Here is a 22,531-nt window from a genome sequence, read left to right as displayed (position 1 = left end):
CAATCCCCAAAGGTAATGATATTAAAACTCTAAGATGTTCACTTGTCCTCACACTTTCTTTTTGATATCATATTTCACATAACTTCATTCCAAGCTGTTAGATCCACAGTGGAGGAATGTGTCTTAGCCCTTATGATATTTCATCATTTTGGTCTGAACTTAAACACCCCCTTAGGTTTTGTTAATCCAAATCTTATTTTTAAATTCTCAGTTTAGTAGAAGTTCCCAGTATCTAACCACATGCATTCAAATATTATGGCTGTTTACCTCAATGATTCATGCAAATTCTACATTCGAAAACAACTTTTTATTCCCAAGCAGCTTGCATATTCCATGATAGAGTAATGAGGGAGGAGAGCAAAAGCAAACCTCACTCAGCTTCTCCTGGGATGAGGTGTTTCACACTAGGATGTCAGAGATGTCCTCATTTTTCAGGAAACGGGGCTTCCCCTCTTCCATTATATACGAGGCTCTCACTAGGGTCACTTCTACATCCCGCAGCTCCGCTCTTGCTCCCCCTCCCCCCACTCGTAACAAGGACAGAATCCCCCTCGTTCTCACCTTCCACCCCACCAGCCAGCGGATCCAACAAATCATCCGCCAACATTTCCGTCACCTACAACGGGACCCCAATACTGGCCATATCTTCCCATCCCCTCCCATCCCCTCCCCTCCCCTCTCTGTGTTCCGCAGAGACCGTTCCGTCCGTAACTCCCTGGTCCACTCGTCCCTTCCTACCCAAACCACCCCATCCCCGGGCACTTTCCCCTGCAACTGCACGAGATGCAACACCTGTCCTTTTACCTCCACCCTCAACTCCATCCAAGGACCCAAACAGTCTTTCCAGGTGAGACAAAGGTTCACCTGCACCTCCTCCAACCTCCTCCAACCTCATCTATTGCATCCGCTGCTCTAGATGTCAACTTATTTACATCGACGAAACCAAGCGCAGGCTCGGCGATCGCTTCGCTCAACACCTGCGCTCGGTCCGCATTGACCAAACTGATCTCCCGGTGGCCGAGCACTTCAACTCCCCCTCCCATTCCCAGTCTGACCTTTCTGTCATGGGCCTCCTCCAGTGCCATAGTGAGGCCCACCGGAAATTGGAGGAACAGCACCTCATATTTCGCCTGGGCAGCTTGCAGCCCAGTGGTATGAACATTGACTTCTCCAACTTTAGATAGTTCCTCTGTCCCTCTCTTCCCCTCCTCCTTCCCAGATCTCCCTCTATCTTCCTGTCTCCACCTATATCCTTCCTTTGTCCTGTCCCGCCCCCCTGACATCAGTCTGAAGAAGGGTCTCGACCCAAAACGTCACCCATTCCTTCTCTCCTGAGATGCTGCCTGACCTGCTGAGTTACTCCAGCATTTTGTGAATAAATACCGTCAATTCTGATGTACTTTGGTTAGAATTATTTCTTTGTGCAACAGCAAAACAATAACATTTAAAATGTGTAACAAAATATGAACTAAAAACACATTAAAAAAATCTGGAAATATCAAGTCAAGGAGCATCGCTGAAGAGAGAAACACAGTTAATGTCTCAGGTTGATAAATCTTTGTTTCCTTTTCCACAGATATCATTTGTCTTGCTGAGTATTTCCAATATTTTTAATTTCTGCATTAGATCTTTAGCATCGACAGTATATTTTTCTTTTAAATAAGCTAACTAAAGCATTAGTTACCTGACCATTAAATTAATGCAGTTCTCCTTCACCACCAAATGCAAACTTCCTTCCCCAGTCCCTCCCACAGCCAAACGTGCACAAGGTCAGAATGAAATACTACAGCTGTTTTCACCCCACCAAGGGGGTAAGTTTCAACATATCCAATTCATAATGGCGACAATGACATTTAATTTATTTCCGGACCAATTCTGAACATGTTTCAAAACTACTGCATGTCTTTATTTTTGACTTTTAACTAATTAGGATTAGGATTAACAGGTAGGATCTAGGGGGCAAACACCAATCTCGACAACTTCAAGTGTTAAATTACAACAAGAAACCACACAAGCTTTGGTTGCATTTCCAGAAATGTATTTGGTAAAGGATGAGTTGATCAGAGTTTTCTAGATATTTATGGAAATTTACAGAATTAACATACAGATTGTTTCATCATTGATGGGAGATTCAACTGCTAGGAGATATGGAAAAAAAGGAAGGATTTCTGCATCCACAAATCTCTCCATTTTACAAAATGCAATTAGTGCCATCTCAACCTATAATTTTTAATTTTCAGATTTTTATGCTTTTATTGACCAAAGCTATTGATCAACCCTGAGCAAAGGCAGGCACATGAATGGTGGAGCAAAGACAAAAAGGTAAAAGTTCCTACACTGGCTATAAGTGTTTCCTTTCTCTGTCCACCCAGAAACAAAATGTTGACTTAACTGTTTTCAAACTAATGAATCAGGTTTTCATGCAAATTAAATCGTAAGCGGCATGTCAGAAGTATTGGCACTTCAGCATGAAGACGAACGGTGAAGGGGAGGATGTCTGAGACACATTTTATCTCTATATAATTATTTATGACAAGACATCCAAATTTACCTGGTCAATGTTCCTTTTCATCACCTGCTATCTTGTGTTGGGATATCTGAACTGGTGTTTCAACTAGGGATTTAGAGGGACATTTTCTTTTTAGCTCAGGGAAAATTATAAAGGCATTCCGATTGTTCAATTAAAGTAGAGATGTTTCAGTTCCAGTTTCAGCACATTCCCATGAGGGAGCAGGGTACAGAAAGCCATAACTCCACAAATGACCACAAAAGATGGAGTAAATTAAAGCAGAGAGAAAAGGGGATACGAGTGATGCCAATTGTGAGTACGTGGGAACCAGAACGATTACAGAATGTTGAGAGAGGAAGTTCAAAGAAATATGGAGGCAAAGAGAAAAGATTGACAGCAAACACAAAAAGGAATTCAAAAATATTATTTTGATGTGTGGACAGTATACGATTCTTAGAGGAAAAGTGGGGCCGATTAGACAAACAAGAATGAATTTAATTCAGAGCCAGGACCATGGATGAAGGGACTAAGTTTAAGTTTATTATTATCACGTGCACTGAGGCAAGTGAGAAGCTTTGTTTTGCATGATATCCAAACAAATCAGATACATCTTAATCAATACAATCAAATTGTGAGCAAATTTGGGCACCATATCTGAAGAAGGATGTGCTGGCTCTGGAGAGGGTCTAGAGAAGGATTCCAAGAATGATCCCAGGAATGAGTAGGTTAACCTATGATGAGCATTTGTCCACACTGGGCCTGTGCCCGCTGGAGTTAGAAGAATGAGGGGGGACCTCATTGAAACTTACAGAATAGAGAAAAGCTTGGATAGAGTGTATATGGAGAGGATGTTTCCACTAGTGGGAGAGTCTAGGACTAGATCAGCTATGATTGAATGGTGAAGTGGACGATGGGCCGAATGGCCTAATTCTACTCCTATCACTTATGACCTTATGACCCAAGTCAAACTCGTACAATAGAGAGATCAAAGAGGAAGATAGCGAGCACAAAATACAGTCTCAGCATTGCAGTGCATCAGTTTCTCAAAGTCCAATGTCTTTGTTGCTTGTGGAAGAACCATTCAGAAGCCTGATAGAGGAGAAGAAACTATTCCCGAGCAGGAAGATGAAGGAATAATTGTGGTGGGACTGTGTCAATCATCTGGAAGCTGCTGCTGGAGTCTCAGCAAAGGAAGCTAAGAAATTGCATGCACAAAATATTGATACAAAAGGCGGAACAAGAAAATCTTGTTGCAACAAGCAACCAGGACCTCCGGCAGGCCTTTGTGTGCAGAGTACAAGTGTTTGGCGAACTATACTGGAGCTCCCCGTTCTCATTTAACTCCCCTTCCCATTCTGACCTCTCAATTCTTGGCCTCCTCCATTGCCAGAGTGAGGCCAGAACAACACCTTGTTTTCCACTTGGGTAGCTTATAACCCAACGGCATGAACATTTAATACCCAAATTTCAAGTGATACCCCACCACCCCTCTTTTCCCCTGCCCCGCTCACCTGAGGCAGACACATTTCTCCTACCATCAACCATCTCCCCAGCCACCCTGCTTTCTTTCCCCTCCTATCTTCTCTAATATCACATTCCCGTCCATCATTTCCCTTTTATTTCCCCTTCTTTCCCCAAATATACCCTTTTACATACCTAGCTTTACATTTCATTCCTCTTCTTCTCTACCATCCTTTTCTCTCTTCTCACCCTGAGTCTGTCACTTACTCCATTCATTTGTCAATCAACATGCCCCCTCACCGATTCTTGCCACGCTTTGTCCCACCCCACCTTTCTTTTCCTGTGACCTTCCTTACTATTCCAATCAGCCTAAAGAACTTGAAATGTTGCCAGTTCATTTCCTTCCACAAATACTGCCGGACCCATGAGAACCTTTTTTGCACAAGGTTTCAGCATCTGCAGTTCCTTGTGTCTCCAGTATTAAGGTGAATGAGGAAAAAAAGTTAAAAGTGATACTTGTGGTTGTAATCGGGAATGCATTGCCAGTTCTAATGGTGCTGGTAAAATTCAATTGTAGCATTCAAAAGAGCGCTCCATAAGTGTCTGAAAGAAAAGAATTTCCATGGCTTCACAGCTGAACTGCTCTTCCATGGAACTAGTATATACTCAATAGGCCGAATGGAGGTCTACAATTCTGTGATTCCATGAAATCCCTAGAGAACACATTAAGGACCATAACATATGATGGAATTAACAGAATTCTATATTTTCTTTTTTTTTTAAGCCAACCAAGAACAGTAAAGTTTAAACAACTTCCAGAAGTTTGACAAGGTACTGTCATATCTAATGATGGATTCTGATCGTTAAATAACTTGATCTTTCAACGTATACAAAATAAAAATAATTTCTCATCTTTATCATGGTAGCCTTTTACAGTTTTTACCAATTGCTTTTCTTAAAATTGTAAATCAGAACCAAGCAATTCTTGCAAGTATGAAAATTGCTCCAATGAAGCAGTTCTGAAAATACTCTCTGAATATCAAGCTTCATTGCCACGTAATAACAAATGATTTCATACATACTTTTTGGAGGTTTGCTATTAAGCCATACTTTAAGATAGTTACAAAAATCCTGAACCTGACACATGACAATGGGTACCATAAGATACCTATGGTATCCAGGCCAGCTCTGGGAGATGTGAAAGGGGGAGTGAGTAACTTTTTAAAAATGGGGCAGCACAGTGGTATAGTGCCAGAGATCCGGGTTCCATCCTGACTACAGATTCTGTCTGTACGGAGTATGTATGTTCTCCCTGTGACCACATGGGTTTTCTCTGGGTGCTCCAGTTTCCTCCCACTTTCCAAAGACGTGCTGGTTTGTAGGTTAATTGGCTTCTGTAAATTGTCCATAGCGTGTAGGATAGAATAAGTGTATGGGTGATTGTTGGTCGGCATAGACTCGGTGGGCTAAAAGGCCTAAACTAAAACAAACAAGAATCCCTAAACTAAACAAAACAAACAAGAAATAAATGGTCTCTTACCAGTCTGTTTATGCGAACAAACTCCTCAGGAGTCTTGGCCCACGGAGGGAGCTCGACATCAGACACCACAGTGCCATCATCCATTACACCCAAACTGTAGTTGTTGGAATTCACAAACATCTCCGGAAGATAATAAAATTCAGGAATCAGTTCCTATATAGGAAATAAATGATCACTATTACAGAAAATATTATACTAAAAGCCAGAGCCTCTTTTGTCATATTCAGCCCAATATCCAAAAATGAGATGCAAATAATACACTTAATATAATTTTAATCTGCTAAAAATCATATTTGTCAGGATCTATGAACTGTTATGAGTACCATAACAATTTAAATATAGTTAGTATAAGATTAGCTAGTTCAATAATGTAACTACTTTAAAAATATTTTTAAACCAAAGCATAAATCAGTGAAAAATGACTGATGCATTTATAATAATTTAAATAAAGAGAGAATTGAAAATAAGCCGCTGAATAATTGATTCATTCACCCATGACAATTTAGCTGACAATGACACAATTCACAACAAAACCTGCATGATCTGAAGATTTCTAAAAGCATGTCTCACAGAGAGAAGATGATATGTGAATAAGGCTTGAGGTTTGCTTGCTTCACTCCAGAGGTGAGGAGTAGATGATGCTTGTGCATGAATTGTTTTAACATTTGGTGGCTGTTGCACATCAGCTGCCACAAAGAGCAAGACCTGGGTCCAATGGCAAAGGGGCTTATGATGAATGGAGACCAAGCTCTGCTGCAGATGCACCACATAGATATACATATGAAGAGCAATCCCTTTCCTCACCTGGTTTCCCACAGCCACCATGCATGATCTGCTTCCCCTTAAATCTCCCTGCCTTTGTTCCTCTTCTCCGTCTCTCTTGGATTTCCCTTTGATTTAATCCCCTTCTTTAGCCTCTCCAACCTACCTCCTCCCCTCCAAGGTCATCTGTCACCATTCACCTCCTCCCCCTCCCTCGTTCTTCACACCTCCCCCTCCCTCGTTCTTCACATCAAGTGTGTGCTCTTCCCAAGAGTGAGGTGGCCTACTGACCACTGCCATTCACTCAAGAACTCAATTAGCAATCAACCCTTTCATCGGCCAGTCCCAACAGCTATATTGGCCCATCTAGTGGTAGCCATTCACCTAGTGCTGCCTGATGTTGCCAGATTGTCATTTTCCAACACAACTAGTTTGATCAAGCAATAAATGTTGTCCTGAATGCCAGCAAAACAGTGGGATCCATTACATCATGCGTAGGTAATATCTCACTTAAAAAACTGCATGTCCAATAATACAACATTCTCTCACTGATGTGTAAATTTAGAATTATGATGATTCTATCCATAGATAGCCTTGAACACAACCTTTGGATCCAGAGGTGAGATCTCCACCATAGAGACAAGCTGACAATTAAAAATAAGTATTCAACAGCCCCTAAAGCATTATAAATTGTATTAACATGTTGCATATGAATTTGAGAGAAGCATTTACCATCTGTTCCATGATTGTGATGAAGAACAAAAGCAAAAAATCTGACACAATACTTGGGCCAGAGCTACCCAAGTGTTCAAAGATACATTGCTTGGATGCTGGAGGGGAAGTAACATGATTCAGGTTGTTATACACAATTCCCAAGGCTTCTTGAATCAAAGTGCAAGAACTTAAAGATATTCAGGTAGTGCAGCTGCTTCCCTCTAATAAGAACATTTTGTCAGAAGTTATCAAATTACTAAAAAGAATACTCTAATATATTTTCATAGCCATCTTAAGACTTGACATACTTATATGTTGTAACTGCTTAATGTCACATTTCACCCAGGATAAACAACTAAATTGTCTGCCCTCTGCTGCCACCATTATTTTGTTTCACAAAATACAATGATTTTTTTTAATGAACTAAAATCCACATGAACTACTAAATTGCTATGAAATACGGATACACTATGGAGAGAGAAAGAGGTATGGTGCAATTTTGACTTTTTAAAGAAAATGGAAAATATGAGAGTTGTTTAAAAGATTGATCAGCAGTTATTGGGGAATTTATGACCAAACGTCACAAATACCCTTAAAGAAAATAAATGAGAAGCCAGTTATGGTTTCTTGGTTACCTTGAATATTGGTGAGAGTTGTGATATGAATATTTTCTTTATTTAAAATGACCCATACTAAAGCAATGTTCCCTCTAGTTACTAATTATCATATACTTACAAAAGTATAAACAACTGTTCAATATGAAAAGCAATCCACTTTTGTAAATAATTGCTCCCTTCTTTTCCTGTATATTCCTCAGGCACTTTAAAACCCTTCACCTTTACATTTCCCATTTCATTCATGGTAACTTCATCCTAATTATCTGCAACATTATTATTGCTGGTTAAAACAATTAAGAATGCTGCAAGCTATTCTGGGCCCCACAAACAAAATAGGGGTAATGCACGTAATTAGTGCAGTATCTAAAAAAATCACAGCAAGTGCCTAATCTAAAATTTGTCTTTCTCTTAACAAGCACAAAACACACGGCATTTAACAAGCAGAAAAATATAGGGCAGCCTGATGGCTATTATGTGCAATGGCCCAGCACAGCCATGTCAAAAGCAACTGGCTCTGATCTCAATCCCTTGTTCTTATGGGTCAATGGACCAGCGATTCCAAGGCACCCCTTAGGGCCACTTTCAACAGTCTCAGCCATCCAGACAACTGACAGCAACTGAGGAGGTCATCAGATGCTGAGCAAGGTCATGTTGGAGCAGTCAGTGCAGAGACAGCAGGATCAAGAAAGGAATTAAGATATTATCTCTTCTATCACCAAGAACAATGTAGTAAACCACAGAATTGCAGATCTCAACAAAGAAATTTTACATTGGGCTCATATGAAAGACAGTAGTTTATTTAACTTCCGTGAAACTGCTCTCATGTTAGAAAATAATTACTATACAAACACAAGGCAATTTCATAAAATCTAATTGCTAGAAAGCATGAGACAATGATACAATTTCTTAAATTCGGACAACTACAACCTCACATTTTATTCAATTTTATTTAAACTTAAGATGTATCATCAATACTTTATTTTTGTCATGCCTGTTTATACATTACCAGAAAATTAAATTCTTCAAACTACTGTCCTGTGGTAATGTTTCCTTTGCAAATATGTCCTAAAAACATATTCTCTGGAGGTACAAAATATTTTCTTGCACGGGTTTGTTATTTAAAAAAATGTTTTGAGGTAAAATTTTGAATTTGAATTTCTATGATTGCTTGCATGATCTCCTGTGATCTCAAAGTAACTCACAGACAACTACAGATAGACACAAAGTGCTGGAGTAACTCAGTAACTCAGCAGGTCAGGCAGCATCTCTGGAGAAAAAGGATAGGGGACGTTGCAGGTCGGGACCCTTCCTCAGACTGAAAGTAGGAGGTGGGCAGCGAGCCGCGGGGTGGGTGGGTAAAGTGCTGAAGGCACGAAAAGACCAGGAGGAAACAGAGGCAGCCACAAATAACCTCAGGTTGGGTGGTGGCCTGGTGGGTCCATTGTTGGCTAGGGAAGCTGTGAATTCAAGAGGGAATTCAAGTGGAGAGCTGAGGAACTCGTTACACGACTGGTGGGGAAGGAAGGGGGCAAGGAGGGGGAAGGGGAGTGAAGGTAGGTTACTTAAAATTAGAAAATTCAACGTTAATACCACTGGGTTGTAAGCTATCCAAGTGAAATACGATGTGCTGTTCATCCAATTTACCTGTGGCCTCACTCTAGCAATGGAGGAGGCCCAGGACAGAAAGGGCAGTATGGGACTGGGAAGGGGAGTTGAAATAGTTGGCATCTGAGAGATCCCATAGGCCTCGGCAAACGGAGCGGAAGTGGTCAGCAAAACGGTTTATGTTCAGTCTCACCGATGTACAGGAATCCACATCGGGAAAAACAGATATAGTAGATGAGATTACCAGAGGTACATGTGAACTGTCTAACCTGAAAGGAGTTGAGCGAGGAGGTACAAGGACAGGTATTGCATCTCCTGCGGTTGAAGGGGAAAGTACCTGAGGAGGCAGTGGTTTGGGTGGGAAGGGATGAGTGAATCAAGGAAATGCGGAGGGAGCGCTCTCTGTGGATGGCAGAAAGGGGTGGAGATAGTAAGATGTGATTAGTGCTGGCATCCTGGAGGAGATGATAGAAGTGTCAGAGGATAATGTGTTGTTCTTTGTTTTTACATTTTTCACAAACAACTAAGTCTTACTAAAGTGCAATTACTTTTGTAACATAGGGCAATCCATCAGTTAATTGGCAGACACCCAAATCCCACAGACAGCAATGTGATAATGAACAGTTAAATTGTTGGAGAGTAGCAGTGGAAACAAAGGAGCATGCCTGCACTACTAAGGCACAATATGAGCTAAACCAAAAAGAGAAATTCAATGGTTATTTTTTGGAAGAGATTCATAAACATATATAAAATATATCTTTTGTAACTTTTGATGAACACCTTATTACCATTTGTGGTGAAATGTTATTGTATTTCACCTCAAGTGACTAAAATTAAATGAACATTATAGGCAACAAAATATTCTCCAAATTCTTCTGTTAAAGTGAAACACAATATAAGGGCTATATTCTGATTTCCAAAACTTTGCCACCTAAATCTGTCTAAGAAATAAATAATTATACTTGCAAAGGATGGCACGGTGGCGCAGCGGAAGAGTTGCTGCCTGACAGTGCTTGCAGTACACTCTCCCCCTGACCATGTGGGTTTTCTCCGAGATGTTCCGTTTCCTCCCAAACTCCAAAGACGTACAAGTTTGTGGGTTAATTGCCTTGGTACAAGTGTAAATTGTTCCTAGTGTGTGTAGGATAGTGTTAACGTGCGGGGATCGCTGTTATGTGCGGACTCTGTGGCCGAAGAGCCTATATCTCTGAACTAAAGTGCTGATAATTGTTACATTTGTTTAACTAGTCGCGATCTTTTGTTTCTGACGTGACTATTGCTGCAACCAAAAAGCAACACACATCAGTTTATTTTCTTATTGGCACTTTTATTGTAATGAAGAACATGTGTGAGGTAGCGATATTTTGCCTGAGTGAAGTTACCAAGAGGTACAATCATCAGTTGGCACCATGTTCAGCACATGCTTTGCTCACTATTCTAATTTAAATTTTTTAATCATTCTGCTTAATGATTTTAGATGTTCCTAGTTATTATTTATCTTCACTTCCAATAAACCAGAATAACATTTAATAGCTACATATGCTTCTTTCAATTTGTTGAGCCTTTGGGTTTTTCTAAATGTCAACGGTATTTTAAAGTTATTAAACTATCTTCACAGTTTTGACAGATAAAAAAGGTGGGGTTGTGATTGGCTGATTGTTAAAGATTTTTGAGGTGGGTCTTTCTCACCGTGGCACCAAATGTCCTGCTGCCATCCAGTTTATGCTGTTACCAGGCAACTGAACTATCCTACCAACAACTCTACATTAAACTAAGTAAATACACACAAGAAGCATCTCCGGTGCAAATGTACTCCCGCTCCACCAATGGCGGCCGCCCGGGCCGGGAGGCGGGTTGCTACGCAACCTCCGTCAGGTGGCACCCGGGTCTAGTGTCTGGAGGTAGACACAAAATGCTGGAGTAACTCAGTGGGTCAGGCAGCATCTTGGGAGAGAAGGAATGGGTGACGTTTTGGGTCGAGACCCCCTTCTGAAGGGAGGTCTCTACCCGAAACGTCACCCATCTTCTGGCTGGACCTCCAAGAGGCGCTTGTCTCTTGGGGACGGGTTTGCTGGCTGCGTAGCGGCAGGAGAGCCGGGCCTGGTGCAGGGGGAAGCAGCCGGAGCCAGGGCTTGGATGTGACCGGCTAACCGTGAGCCTGAGGTGGGCCAGGGGAAAGGCAGCCGCAGCGGCGGTGAGGCAGGGCGTTGGTGGAGGTGGAGGCCAAGGCCTAGGCATGGTGCTGAGCCTGCCCTCGGCTCGCCCATCCCCCCATCTCTCCCCGGCCGGCTCAGCGCCTTCCCCACGCTGCCCAGACTCCAGCTGCATCGGCGCAGCAACATGCTCTGGCCCCCCGAGGGCCATCAGTGGGAGAGCCGACGCCGCCGACTGAAAGGAAGCATGCAGGTACAGCAGGCAGTGAAGAAAGCCAATGGAATGTTGGCCTTCATAACAAGAGGAGTTGAGTATAGGAGCAAAGAGGTTCTTATGCAGTTAAGAGGGCCCTAGTGAGACCGCACCTGGAGTACTGTGTGCAGTTTTGGTCTCCAAATTTGAGGAAGGATATTCTTGCTATTGAGGGCGTGCAGCGTAGGTTTACTAGGTTAATTCCCGGAATGGCGGGACTGTCGTATGTTGAAAGACTGGAGCGACTAGGCTTGTATACACTGGAATTTAGAAGGATGAGAGGGGATCTTATCGAAACATATAAGATTATTAAGGGGTTGGACACGTTAGAGGCAGGAAGCATGTTCCCAATGTTGGGGGAGTCCAGAACAAGGGGCCACAGTTTAAGAATAAGGGGTAGGCCATTTAGAACAGAGATGAGGAAAAACATTTTCAGTCAGAGAGTTGTGAATCTGTGGAATTCTCTGCCTCAGAAGGCAGTGGAGGCCAATTCTCTGAATGCATTCAAGAGAGAGCTAGATAGAGCTCTTAAGGATAGCGGAGTCAGGGGCTATGGGGAAAAGGCAGGAACGGGGTACTGATTGAGAATGATCAGCCATGATCACATTGAATGGCGGTGGTTGCTCAAAGGGCCGAATGGCCTCCTCCTGCACCTATTGTCTATTGAAATCCAAATAATTCTGTAAGAATTAATTAGAAATAGAATGAATCATTTACAGCACGGAACATAACAATGTTCAATGACTAATTTGTGTAGTTCAAACACTCTTACTCTACATTGGAGACTCCAGTTTAATAGCTATGTTTTCAAATAGAGCAAGCTAATCAAAGCACATAAAATGAGATTTTGAGCAAGAGCAGCCAGAACAGATCTCCAAAGTTATTTTCAACAAACTTTGAAATATATTTTTGAAGTAGGAACTATAATAAACTAAAAACATTGCACGTGCGTTTTCTGAAAGCAATAGAGTTGATGTCTCCACAAGAGAATGAAAAAAAAATTAAACTCTATGGTACATAAGGAAATGCAGCACATAGTTATGTCGAAAGAAGGAGTTAGATTAAATTAGTGGATCAGAAATGCTTTGGACCCAGCATGAGGTACACTTTTGTTCTTGCAGCTAAATTGAATTTGGAAGTACAGAACACCATTTAAAAGTTTTCCATAAAGTAATAGGTTTGTCAAATGTAAAGAAGAACTCCAAACAAGCAGATTATCAGAACAGGTAGTGAGATAACACATGCAATTTTATGCATAAAACATAGAACAGTTCAGCACAGGAACTGGCCCTTTAACTTACAATATCTATGCTGAACGTGATGCTATGTTAAACCAATCTCCACTGCCTGCATGGGATCCATATCCCTCCATTCGCTGTGTATTCATGTACTTATCTGAAACCTTCTTAAATGCCACTACCCCTGGCAGTGCGCTGCAGGCACCCACCACACTCTGTTCAAAAAAAACGCCCTTCTCACCTTAAAGCTATGCCCTATAATCTTTGACATTTTAACCATGGGAAAAAGGCTCCGATTGTCTATCCTATGTATGTCTCTCATAATTTGATCTGCTTCTATCAAGTCTCCCCTCAGCCTCTGACACTCCAGAGAAAATAATCCAAGTTTGTTCCTATAATTAATACCCACTTAACCAGGTGACATTCTGGGAAACCTCTTCTGCACTCTCTCCAAAGCCTCCACATCCTTCCTGAAATGGGGCGACTAGAACTGCATACAATATTCCAAATGCATTAGATAATTGTGAAGTAATGCCTGGCTTCTGGAAAATCAAGAAATAATACAAAATGGAAAAACATTGAAGGGTATTGATAAGGACAAACTCAAAGTTTGTCGGAAAATGCAATTACATGTTAACAAAGCTATAAAAACAATCACATTTTGGTTTTTATAAATGGGACATGGAAAACATAAGTAGTATTAATGATTTTTTTTCTCAACTGAATCTTTTTTGGGGGATCTGAGCATTATTGACAAGGCCATTTATTACTATCCTTACACGTATCGGTATAGAAGTTGGGAGGTCCTGTTGCAGTTTATAAGACGTTGGTGAGGCCGCATTTACAGTACTGTGTTCAGTTCTGGGCACCATGTCATAGGAAAAATGTTGTCAAGCTGGAAAGGGCACAAGAAGATTTATAAGGACGTTACCAGGGCTATAGGGTCTGAGCTAAATGGAGAGAGGTTGAGTCAGCTGGGACTATTCCTTGGAGCGCAGGAGGATGAGGGGTGATCTTATTGAGGCGTATAAAATCATGAGAGGAATAGATCGGGTAGATGTACAGATTCTCTTGCCCAGAGTAGGTGAATCGAAGACCAAAGGACATAGGTTTACGGTGAAGGGGAAGAGATTTTATAAGAATCTGAGAGGTAACTTTTTCACACAAAGGATGGCGGATGTATGGAACAAGCTGCCAGAGGGGGTTGAGGAAAAAAACCTGCAGATGCTGGTTAAAATCGAAGGTAGATACAAAAATGCTGGAGTAACTCAGCAGGTCAGGCAGCATCTCAGGAGAGAAGGAATGGGTGACGTTTTGGGTTGCGACCCTTCTTCAGACAGATGTCAGGGGAGGGAGCTGGACAAAGATAGGATGTAGACGGAGACAGGAAGACTAGTAGGAGAACTGGGAAGGGGAGGGGATAGAGAGGGGAAGCAGGGACCACCTGAAGTGGGAAAAGTCAATGTTCAAACCGCTGGGGTGTAAACTGCCCAAGCGAAATATGAGGTGCTGTTCTTCCAATTTGCACTGGGCCTCACTCTGACAATGGAGCTGGTCCAGGACAGAAAGGTCAGATTGAGAATGGGAGGGGGAGTTGAAGTGCTGAGCCACTGGGAGATCAGGTTGGATGAGATGGACTGAGTGGAGGTTTCCAGCGAAACGATCGCCAAGCCTACGCTTAGTCTTGCCGATGTAGAGAAGTTGACATCTGGAACAGTGGATACAATAGATGAGGTTGGAGGACATGCAGGCGAACCCCTGCCTCACCTGGAAAGACTGTTTGGGTCCTTGGATGGAGTCGAGGGGGCAGGTAAAGGGATAGGTGTTGCATCTCCTGCGGTTGCAGGGGAAAGTACCTGGGGAGGGGCCGGTTTGGGTGGGAAGGTTTGAGTGGACCAGGGAGTTTCGGAGGGAACAGTCTCTGCTGAAAGCAGAAAGGCGTGTAGATGGGAAGATGTGGTCAGTGGTGGGATCCTATTGGAGGTGGCGGAAATGTTGGAGGATAATTTGTTGTATGCGACGGCTGATGGGGTGGAAGGCGAGGACAACGGGGACTCTATCCTTGTTACGAATAGGGGGAGGGGGGGGTAAGAGCAGAGCTGCGGGATATTGAGGAGACCCTAGTGAGAGCCTCATCTATAATGGAAGAGGGGAACCCCCGTTTCCTAAAGAAAGAGGACATCTCCGATGCCCTAGGATGGAACACCTCATCCTGGGCGCAGATGCGGCATAGACGGAGGAATTGGGAGTAGGGGATAGAGTTTTTGCAGGAAACAGGGTGGGAAGAAGTGTAGTCAAAATAGCTATGGGAGTCAGTGGGTTTGTAGTAGATGTCGGTCTCTAGTCTGTCTCCTGTGATGGAGATGGTGAGATCCAGAAACGGTAGGGAGATGTCAGAGGTGGTCCAAGTATATTTACGACCAGGATAGAAATTAGTGGTGAAATTGATGAAGTCAGTGAGTTCTGCATGGGTACAAGAGGTAGCACCAATGCAGTCGTCAATGTAGCAGAGGTAGAGATTTGGGATAGGGCCAATGTATACTTGGAATAGGGATTGTTTGACGTACCCTACAAAGAGGCAGGCATAGCTAGGGCCCATGCGAGTGCCCATAGCTACGCCCTGGGTTTGGTGGAAGTGGGAGGAGTCAAATGAGAAGTTGTTGATGGAAATGGACCAGCTCTGCCAGGCGGAGGAGAGTATTGGTAGATGGAAATTGGCTGATTCTGCGGTCGAGGAAGAAACGGAGGGCTTTAAGACCCTCTGAATGGGGGATGGAGGTGTAGAGTGACTGGACATCCATAGTAAAAATGAGGGAGTGGGGCCTGGAAAACAGGTTATTGAGGAGACGGAGAGCATGTGAGGTGTCTTGGACAGGTAGGGAGGGGCCGGACCAGGGGGGGATAGGATGGAGTCGAGGTAGGTGGAAATTAATTCGGTGCGACATGAACACGCAGAAACAATGGGTCTGTTAGGACAGTTCTGTTTGTGGATTTTGGGCAGAAGGTAAAAACGGGCCGTGCGGGGCTGAGGAAAGATAAGGTAAGAGGCTTTAGGGGGCAGAGAGCCGGAAGAGATGAGATCAGTAATGGTGTTGGAGATTAAGGCCAGTTCTCCTACTAGTCTTCCTGTCTCCGTCTACATCCTATCTTTGTCCCGTCCCCTCCCCTGACATCAGTCTGAAGAAGGGTCTTGACCCAAAACGTCACCCATTCCTTCTCTCCTGAGATGCTGCCTGACCCGCTGAGTTACTCCAGCATTTTGTGTCTGCCAGAGGAGGCTGGTGAGGCAGGTACTATCGCAACATTTAAGAAACAGTTAGACTGGCACATGGATAGGACCTCTGCATGTGGCTGATTCTGATTAATTTTTGGTCAATGAGAACATTTAGGATGATAATGTTGGTGAACTCAGCAATGACATTAAATGTTGTGCATACAATAAGCTGTTACACAAAACAGAGATACTGCAAATCAGAAAAGTGCAAGTGGTGGAAATCTGAAGCAAGAACATAACATGTTGAAAAAACTCAGTAGGTCAAGCAGCATTTGTGGATAGAGAAACAGTCAATATTTCAGGTCAGTGACCCTTCATCTAAACTAGGAAGGTGGGAGATGCCAGTTAGTTTTCAGTTGGAAAGGTAAGGTGAGGGAGAATATGTAGAACAAATGTCATATGATTAACTAAATGAATTACTGGAGGCCATTACCAACACAGAACCTCCTGGTCTGTGTGATGAGTTGTTGATAGTAAAGTTGTAGGTCCTGCCCAACAGACTAGAAAAATTGAACCCATGTGATGAAAAACAAAAAATAGAAAATATTGGAAATACTAAACAGATAAGGCAGCTTCCGTACGAAGAGAAACAAAGAGTTAATGTTTCCAATGAGAGACCCTTCAATGGGAAAACAAGAAATAACTTGGTCCAGGTAGTAGCAAAATGAGTGAAACAAAGGGAATGTGTTTGATAGAGTAAAGACAAGTGGTTAGTGGGATGTGGTTAAGCTAGTATGCCTCGGATAAATTTATCAGCTTTCACATATCACTATTTAATTAATGCATGAAAATGATAAGTAGGAATAAGTGTAAGAAAATAACTGTAGATGCTGGTACAAATCGAAGGTATTTATTTCACAAAATGCTGCAGTAACTCAGCAGGCCAGGCAGCATCTCAGGAGAGAAGGAATGGGTGACGTTTCGACGTTGGGGGGGTGGTCTGGTTATCCTTGTACTCAAAACAAAAGCAGTTAGCATGCAGATACAACAAATTGTTAGAAAGATAAACATTGGCCTTTATTCTGATTGTGCAAAACTCTTGCTGCAAATAAAATATGCTGCAATTTTACAAGGTTTTGGTGATCATATTGAACTCGATTGCAGGTTGGTCTCTGAACCAAAGAGTGTATTTGCTTAGGTGGCAGTGCAGCATCGATGGATTACTGCAAGAGAAGGCATGCAAGAGTACACAATAAAGTACTTGCACCAAAGCTTAACATTATGACAAGCATTGAAATAATAGCTATTGATAAGTCATTCCCAAAGGCTGGAGTCTCGAATCAGAATAAATTACAAAGCTTGACCATTAAGTTTGAAAATAAGAGAAATGTCATCACATAGGATATTTTGAAGTTTTGGAATTCTTACAGTGCTGTGAATTAGGTACATTTGGACTCAGATTTATAGTTTTCCTATTACAATGGAACCAAGTGATGCAAAAATCAGGCAAAAAGGAACACAAAGATTATATATGCTATTATACTCTTAAATTTCTAAAGCAATAGCACAATGTGACAAAACCATACTTCTCCTTTGTAAACGTCTACACTTCTCCAAGGAAGCCACTGCTATAACACCTCTATATTCAAAATAAACTTCAGCTGCGGCATCATAATGGAAATTGAAAACTGAGATAAGATACATAGGAATTTTAAACTAATGTCCATTCATTTATTTAACTGCAGAGAAAACCATCCTTTAATAATAGTTTGTGATGCAGATTTAGAGCTACCTGATGTATAAATAGCATTATGTATCTAACAAAAACAAAGCCACAAAATATTCAGATGCTGGAGATTGATGAACAATAAGAAACTTCATGAAACTAGGCGAATGGACAATGCAAAACTTGATAATGTTTGATGTGCTGTCTTAATAGCATCAACTGAGACTAGATGAGCTTAGTCTGAATTACTGAACACAAAGCATCTTCTTTGTGCTCCTGTGAACTAATATTTGCAATCTCACACACTTTGTACCCGAAAACAAGCCTGTTATTTTCTTATTAAAAATTAGGTCTTGAGTTTCATCAGCATTTTATTGGAATCAGACATCCTAAGGTACTTTCTGTTCTATTAAGGATGAAGTTGGGTCAACTACCTTGCGAGCAAAGACCAGGAGAAGAATTATTAATAGGATGTCTCCATACACCTGTGAGGTCATGCTGCAGCAGGTTGAAGGTGGTATTCCATCACGATTTCTGCAAAAATGTTTGTGTGCGATTTGAATGCTCAGCACCTCCTTCTCTTTGGTGAAACACAGTTCACGACGATTGATTGCTCAACGCCATATACCTGCTAACCTGCAATACACTATTTGAGTTCAGGATTCCATTCCTAAAGGGCATTTGCCATGAAGTGTTATCAGAAATATCTTTGTCCTTGATCTTCACTGAAATGATTGGAAGAGAGGAAGTGCAAGGGAGAGAGTGTGTCCACCTGTTTGTGGAAGTAAATGTTAACGTCGCTGGAATGAGATTTATTTTTAATTAAAATCAATTCAATTAAATATGCAGATAGAGTGATAGAGTTAGGTCATTGCATGATGTGATAGTCTTTAGATAACCTTTATCTTTCATTTGTAAAAGCAGACACATTGTGAAGGTCACTATTTTATTCAAAGTGTTCAAATACTGAAATAGCCTTGGAATTCTCCTTCAACAAGGGATTAAACAATTGGAGAGTTGAAGTGAGATTTCTGGCAGATCCATGTATAGTGATCAGGGCTTGGCCTATTTACAATTGTTAGTTTCTCTCATTTTCTGAGTCAATGGATTTTCTTCCCGTGCTTTTATTTCACCATATCTTGCTGGCATGACTATCCTGCCCCAAAACACTGCCCAAAATACTCCTATGCTTGTGTCAAGAAAACCAGAGAGAACATTTTAGATCTATGACCCTTCATCAGAATGAAACCAAATTCTGTGAGAAACCAAATCAGTTTGAGTTAGTAAAAGTGAAAAATCCAGCTTATTTTACTTTCCCAATTCTGACAAAGGATCTTTGAGCTGAGATACTAATTCAGTTTATTTTTCCACAGATGGTCCCTGCTAAGTATTTCCAACATTTTTATTTTATTTCAAATTCTCAGCACCAGCAGACTTTTAAAATTGTAATTCCTCCCAAACACACCCAGCCTGGATGCTGAGAATCAGTCTCTCTGGTCAGAAGTATCTCAGAGTCCTGCTGTGATCTATGCAGCAACGACATCCCTGGTGCAGTAAGGATACAACACTCTCCCAAACAACCCCAAAATCTTTGACAACTGGCAAAATTAGAGCTTCCCCCACTTGAAAAGCTACAATAGTTTTTAAATATTTCCAGACAGATATATTTTAAAACTTTTAAAACTAAAAAATGAAATAATTAAAAATGAAAACATTTTGAAAACATTGAAAAAATACATACATAATTCAGAACATAAAATTGAAACAACTTGATTTTAGAAAAGTAGAATTTAGTTGAGTTACAGACTTGAAGCCTTTTTATCGTGACCAGTGACTTTTCTGTTGATGGTCATCAAGTATCAGATACATGCAGCATGCAAACAAATGTCTATAAACCGATTATTCCATAAGTCCTAAATAAACTATTTCAATGAGGATCGATTAATAAGAACATTTATTTGTTGTCTTCCCCTGCATTCAAGAGATTCAAGATTCAAGATAGGTTTATTTGTCATCCAAATTGGACGAAATTCAGTCACCCACAGTCCAACAATAAAAGCATTAAATAGGCATTACAATTACACAACCCCAAAAACACACAAAAAAAGAAACATCCATCAAAGAAACATCCATCACAGTGAGTCTCCTCCAGTCCTCTCCTCACTGTGATGGAAGGCCACAATGTCTTTCCCTTCTCCTGCCGTCTTCTCCCGCAGTCAGGCTGTTGTGGTTGCAGGCCGCGCCGGACGGTCCGCAGCGGCCCGAGCCTAAGACGAGTCGCAGCCGCTCCCGCAGCCTCCGAAGACGGCCGGCTCCGCCGATGATGAGTCCGATCCGGGGCGGGCGAACACGCTGCTGCTGCCGCTGTTGCTGCACGTCGGGGCGGTCGTGGCTCCCGACATTGAAGCCCCCGCCCAGCAGAGAAATATCCCGCGGCCTATTTTAGGCCGCGCCGGACGGTGAAATGTCCGCGACACAAGCCCCGCGATCCGGGGCGGGCGAACACACTGCCGCTGCCGGAGCTCCCGATGTCGGCATCCACGCGGCCCGAGCCTAAGGCGAGTCGCAGCCGCTCCCGCAGCGTCCGAGGACGGCCGGCTCCGCTGATGGTTAGTCCGGTCTGCGGACTCTGCGAACCAGAGCCCTGGAGGCCGCCAGCTCCAGGAGTTGGGCCGATGGTAGGCCGCAGCAGGAACGGAGACCCGACCCAGAAAACAAAGGTCGGGTCTCCGTTCGGAAGGGACACCTATTTACAATTTTACAGTTCCCCCCCTCCCCCCCACATACACACATAGTACACAAACACAAAAACACGGCATCACAACTACAATTAAGACAAAAAAACAACAAAAACACAAAGACAAATGGCCCGCAGGTAAGCTGCAGCTGCTATGGCAGCGCAGCCATTTCAGTCTCGATGGTACAGAATCAATGTCCCACACCAAATTTGATGACCTTAAAGTATCAACAGATGTAACACTATTTGATAATGCATTTTACAAATGTCAATAGAAGAGATTGTCTAATCTATTTACAAAGCAAATTTCTCAATTGCCCTCCTGCTGTGACAATGTATCTATTTGATTGCCACAGGGAGATTGAAGATTGGTTGTCTTTTGAAATGACAGGATGCTACCCCCTATTCTACAGCACCTGAAGATTTTGTATTTCAATAATTGACTTTCCTATCTTTAAAATAACCTTTAAAAATATGAAGAATTCAAATTAAGTCAGATTTCCATATGTCAGGTCTTCCGTAGCCTGGGAAGTCTTCATACTGAGATTTCAATCAAAACACTCTTACAAGGATTCCTTAAAAAAAAGCTGTTAAATGGAATGAATGATTCCTCTGGGTAAAGTCAGCAAGCATCTCAGTGTGTTTTGCATGAAGTTAGAATCATTAATACTGTCTTAGCTTTCTATGGCAGAATCTGCGTTCTTCAACAAAGCTTGGTCTTCAGATTTCCACCTTCATGCACTTACTATTGCTCACTTGGCAATAGCCAGAGAGATACAACCCATTAACTCATAATCATAGAGACACATAGAGAGACAAACTCATAGAGATAAAGCAGGAAACAAAACAGGCCCTTTCGCCCAGGGTCCATGTCGACCATCAACCACCTCTTTACACTAATTTAACATTAATCTCTTTTTTTTAAATTCTCCAATTTCCATACCAACTCCACCTAGATTCTACCACTCGCCTTCACACTAGGGACAATTTATGGTTTCCATTTAACCAATCAATCCACACATCTTGAGGATTTTGGAGAAAATTGGTGCACCCACATGATCCCATGTGGTCAGAAGGAGATAAAAACAGAAAATGTTGGAAATACTCAGCATGTCAGGCTGTAACTGTGAGAGGTGACCTGGAAGGTGCAGCCTGACCTTCCGGGTATCTCCAGCATTTTCCGTTTTTCTGCATCTGCAGTTATTTTTCATTTTCACTTCGCTCACAAGGTGAAACTGCAAGCTCCATACAAATGGCATTGGAGGTTAGGATTGAACCTAGTTGTGACAACAACTCTACCAGCAGTGCCACTTTGCTGCCCTTTGGGCACAAAAGTTTCCTAGGTGTGTTACTGGGCTAGCAAACCAAGTTACTTTTCCCTTGGTAAAGCTTTTCCGCCACTATTGGGAATCAGCACCTTATGAAAGCTTTGTCCTTCAGTGCAACCTGACATTCTGCCACAGTCTGTGCAAACCTATTGCAGCTTTGATTGTGAACAATTGCCATGGCTCGCAGAGCAGATTGCAAGTGTGATCTGCTGAAGCACAGAGGCCTGATAGTCTAAGGGGTGTAAGATAAGTACTTGGAAAATTCAGAACTGCATGAAAAAGATTTTTTCAGAGATTTGGAAACTACATTCTTCTAACACTATATGTGATCCATAGCAATATCATTTCATGTTAATCTAAAACCAACTGGAAAAAAAATCAAGACAAGAATGTGGAAGATTAATTGTCAGGTCAGAGACTAGCAATAACTCTTTGGCACACAGATGCAAAGTCAGTCAGCATGAAGGTGGTTTAAGACTCTAGATTAATGTCACTGCATCTACCTCTGACCTCCCTTGTCTTTGCTCCCTCCAAAACAAGCCAAAGTTTAAGTGAAGAGACTGACATTATGTCAAAGTATTCACTCGTGTGGATGTATTCAATTTAAATGGGAAGTAATTTGAGCAATAATATCCAAAGAACCTGTTAGAACATCATAAAACACAGTACTGCAT

At 42.0% G+C, this 22,531-nt stretch overlaps 1 protein-coding gene across 2 annotated transcripts in view; it reads right to left on the bottom strand.

The window, feature by feature from the left end:
- Positions 1-22,531, bottom strand: part of lrba (LPS-responsive vesicle trafficking, beach and anchor containing) — a 681,010-nt gene that overhangs the window by 151,327 nt on the left and 507,152 nt on the right. For both annotated transcript variants that reach the window (XM_078405961.1, XM_078405966.1), the window contains exon 46: positions 5,511-5,663. In XM_078405961.1, coding sequence (XP_078262087.1) covers positions 5,511-5,663 — 153 coding nt within the window. The remainder of the gene's footprint in view (positions 1-5,510; positions 5,664-22,531) is intronic.

Source organism: Rhinoraja longicauda, chromosome 1, assembly GCF_053455715.1.
Source record: "Rhinoraja longicauda isolate Sanriku21f chromosome 1, sRhiLon1.1, whole genome shotgun sequence".
Classification (NCBI taxonomy): Eukaryota; Metazoa; Chordata; class Chondrichthyes; order Rajiformes; family Arhynchobatidae; genus Rhinoraja; species Rhinoraja longicauda.
The sequence above is the reverse complement of the archived record's forward strand: the minus strand, read 5'-3'. Positions and strand labels throughout refer to the sequence as shown.